Consider the following 2,500-nt stretch of genomic DNA (forward strand, 5'->3'; position numbering starts at 1 on the left):
GAGAGAGAGAGAGAGAGAGAGAGAGAGAGAGGGGGGGAGGGAGGGAGAGAGAGAGAGAGAGAGAGAGAGAGAGAGAGAGAGAGAGAGAGAGAGAGAGAGAGAGAGAGAGAGAGAGAGAGAGAGGTAGAGAGAGATGGGGAGAGAGGTAGAGTGAAAAAAGAGAGAGAGGTAGAGAGATAAAGAGAGAGAGAGGGAGAGAGAGGGAAGGAGAGGGACACAGATAAATAGACAGAGGTAGAGAGAGAGAGAGAGAGAGGGAGAGGGAGAGGGAGAGGGAGAGAGAGAGAGAGAGAGAGAGAGAGAGAGGGCGACAGAAAGATAAAGGAAAAAGAAAAAACAGTAAGCATGGGCGAAACAGAGCATACAGAAGACGGGGATAGAGAGAGACAGGGACACTTGTTTTGGTTTAGCTTGTCATCCTGTGCCCTCTCCACCCCTCCACCCCCCTGAGTCCTATCCCTCCTCCCCCCCATCCTCACACAGCAATGCAAAAACAAGGGCGGAACGCTCCTCTGCCAAGTACATCGACGATGGCGACATAGCACCCCCATTGCACTCTATACAATCCTCCTCATCATCATCACCACCATCATCATCATCACCGTCGTCCTCGGCAACACTTCCATAGCTTCACAAAATGGCTGCCTAGGTGCTGTTTAGAATAGCGTCCACTGCAGGAGTCTCAGACAGATACAGACATCCGCGCTGTCCATCGTCTTCCTCACGAAGAGACCGAGAAGGACGTCTGCTGTGTGATGATGACGATGATCCTCGTCATCATCATCATCATCATCATCATCATCATCATCATCATTACCCTTGTCATTCCTTTCACAAGAAGCATCATCGTTACTGTCACCCTCGTCATCAACCATCTTAACGATCTCAATTACACTTATCGCAATCGCAATGATGTTCGCCTCCAATATTGGTTTACGCACATCGTCTCTTGTCTCGTACGAAGGACGAAGGTCGTCTCCCAAAGTCCAACGCAAGAGAGACAAACTAGCGGGCTTAGCACACATGGCTCACACACACACTTTTGTCGGTAACTGCGTATCAACATGCACGCAGACACAGTGCATAAACAAGATCTGGGAGCTTCTGGAAGAATGTTCGTGCCAGTCGGCTGAGTGCCTTCCTCGCTTGGCGTTGGAAGAGCATTTTGCAATGAACTTTTTTTTGCGTAACTTCATCATTATACCCATTAGGATGATCTAACCCTTTGCACATCGCTGCATCAGAATCCATCCTTTGACTTACCTGCTTGTTTCTTCAATACAATGACAAGTGCGTGCATGTGTGTGTGTGTGTGTGTGTGGACTCTGGAGTCAACCAGAGTTAAAGAAGGACAGAAAACGAGTAAGAAAGACAGAACAGAAACGTTGGCGAATCATCAGAGACACCAAGAGATGAGGCAAGACCACCTCCATCGTAGCGGGGTTTGGCATCCACACAATGTTTTTCTATGTGCTCATTCACTCCCAAGAAACACAAACAACAGAAAGAAAAAAAACTCTCCACACATTATTAGCTGGTAAAGAACTTCAACATGAGGCGAACAGCTTATACTACTAATTCGATCCATCTCGCTGCATAACTGCAAAACCAGATGTAGTAGACAAGCCAGGCCAGGAGTTCTCCATGTCCGGCTAAAACCGCCCAACCGGGCTCAATCAATCTGGCCCCCTAATCATCCCCCTGCATAATCGGCTGACTCATTAATCCCCTCACTCTCCACCTCAAGCTGGTGTGTGGTGAGCGTTCTGGCGCCGATTGGCTGCCGTGCATCCCCCCAGTGGGGGCTACACCCCTGGTGGGGAGTGGTGAGGGAGGTCCCCCCTTCACTGTAAAGCGTGTGAGTGTCCAGAGGAGTGCTATATGAATCCAATCAGTTATTATTCTACAACATTATCTTTAGGTGTTGCGGGAGGGGACTTACGGCCTTTGGCTTGAAGGGTGGCTGCACCTCCTTGCTCTCCAGCTTCTCCCAGTCCATGTAGCGGAAGAAGCCGTGGTCCCGGATGTCTCGCTCCCCCTCAGGCCCGCAGCCCAGCCTCTTCCCCGGGTGCTTGGTCATCAGCTGGTCAGGGGGGGAGGCGAGAGAGGGGTGGGGGAGGAGACAGGAGAGGGGGGGGGGGGTGGAGGCGAGAGACAAGGTTCAAGGCGAGGATTCTTTAGGAGAAAGCGATCCGTGTTGAGGGTGATTGAACCACCGGACTTTATCTCTAGGGAAGGTTCGTATATACCTGGCTGATATTTCGTTAGCCTCATTGCCATATTTTAATATTTTGGCCAAATTGTGATAACAAACCTAACTCTCCTCTCTTAATGCTGCTGATTCACTGGGCCTCATTAGCAGCATCCTAAGCCAATCAGAGTGCTTTTTAAATTCCATAATCACTATCTGCCTAAGTCATCTATTTTACTTTGGCTATTTGACATTTCTGACGCTAAATACAAGCCGAACCTTAAAATACGACTTGGGCAATTATGCTAT

At 49.3% G+C, this 2,500-nt stretch overlaps 1 protein-coding gene across 2 annotated transcripts in view; it reads right to left on the bottom strand.

Moving 5' to 3' along the window:
• The window catches only part of LOC115559555 (protein kinase C beta type), a 116,607-nt gene that overhangs the window by 19,744 nt on the left and 94,363 nt on the right, over window positions 1-2,500 (bottom strand). For both annotated transcript variants that reach the window (XM_030378415.1, XM_030378406.1), the window contains exon 16: window positions 1,943-2,083. In XM_030378415.1, the coding sequence (XP_030234275.1) occupies window positions 1,943-2,083 (141 nt within the window). The remainder of the gene's footprint in view (window positions 1-1,942; window positions 2,084-2,500) is intronic.

Source organism: Gadus morhua, chromosome 2 (assembly GCF_902167405.1).
Source record: "Gadus morhua chromosome 2, gadMor3.0, whole genome shotgun sequence".
Taxonomy (NCBI): domain Eukaryota; kingdom Metazoa; phylum Chordata; class Actinopteri; order Gadiformes; family Gadidae; genus Gadus; species Gadus morhua.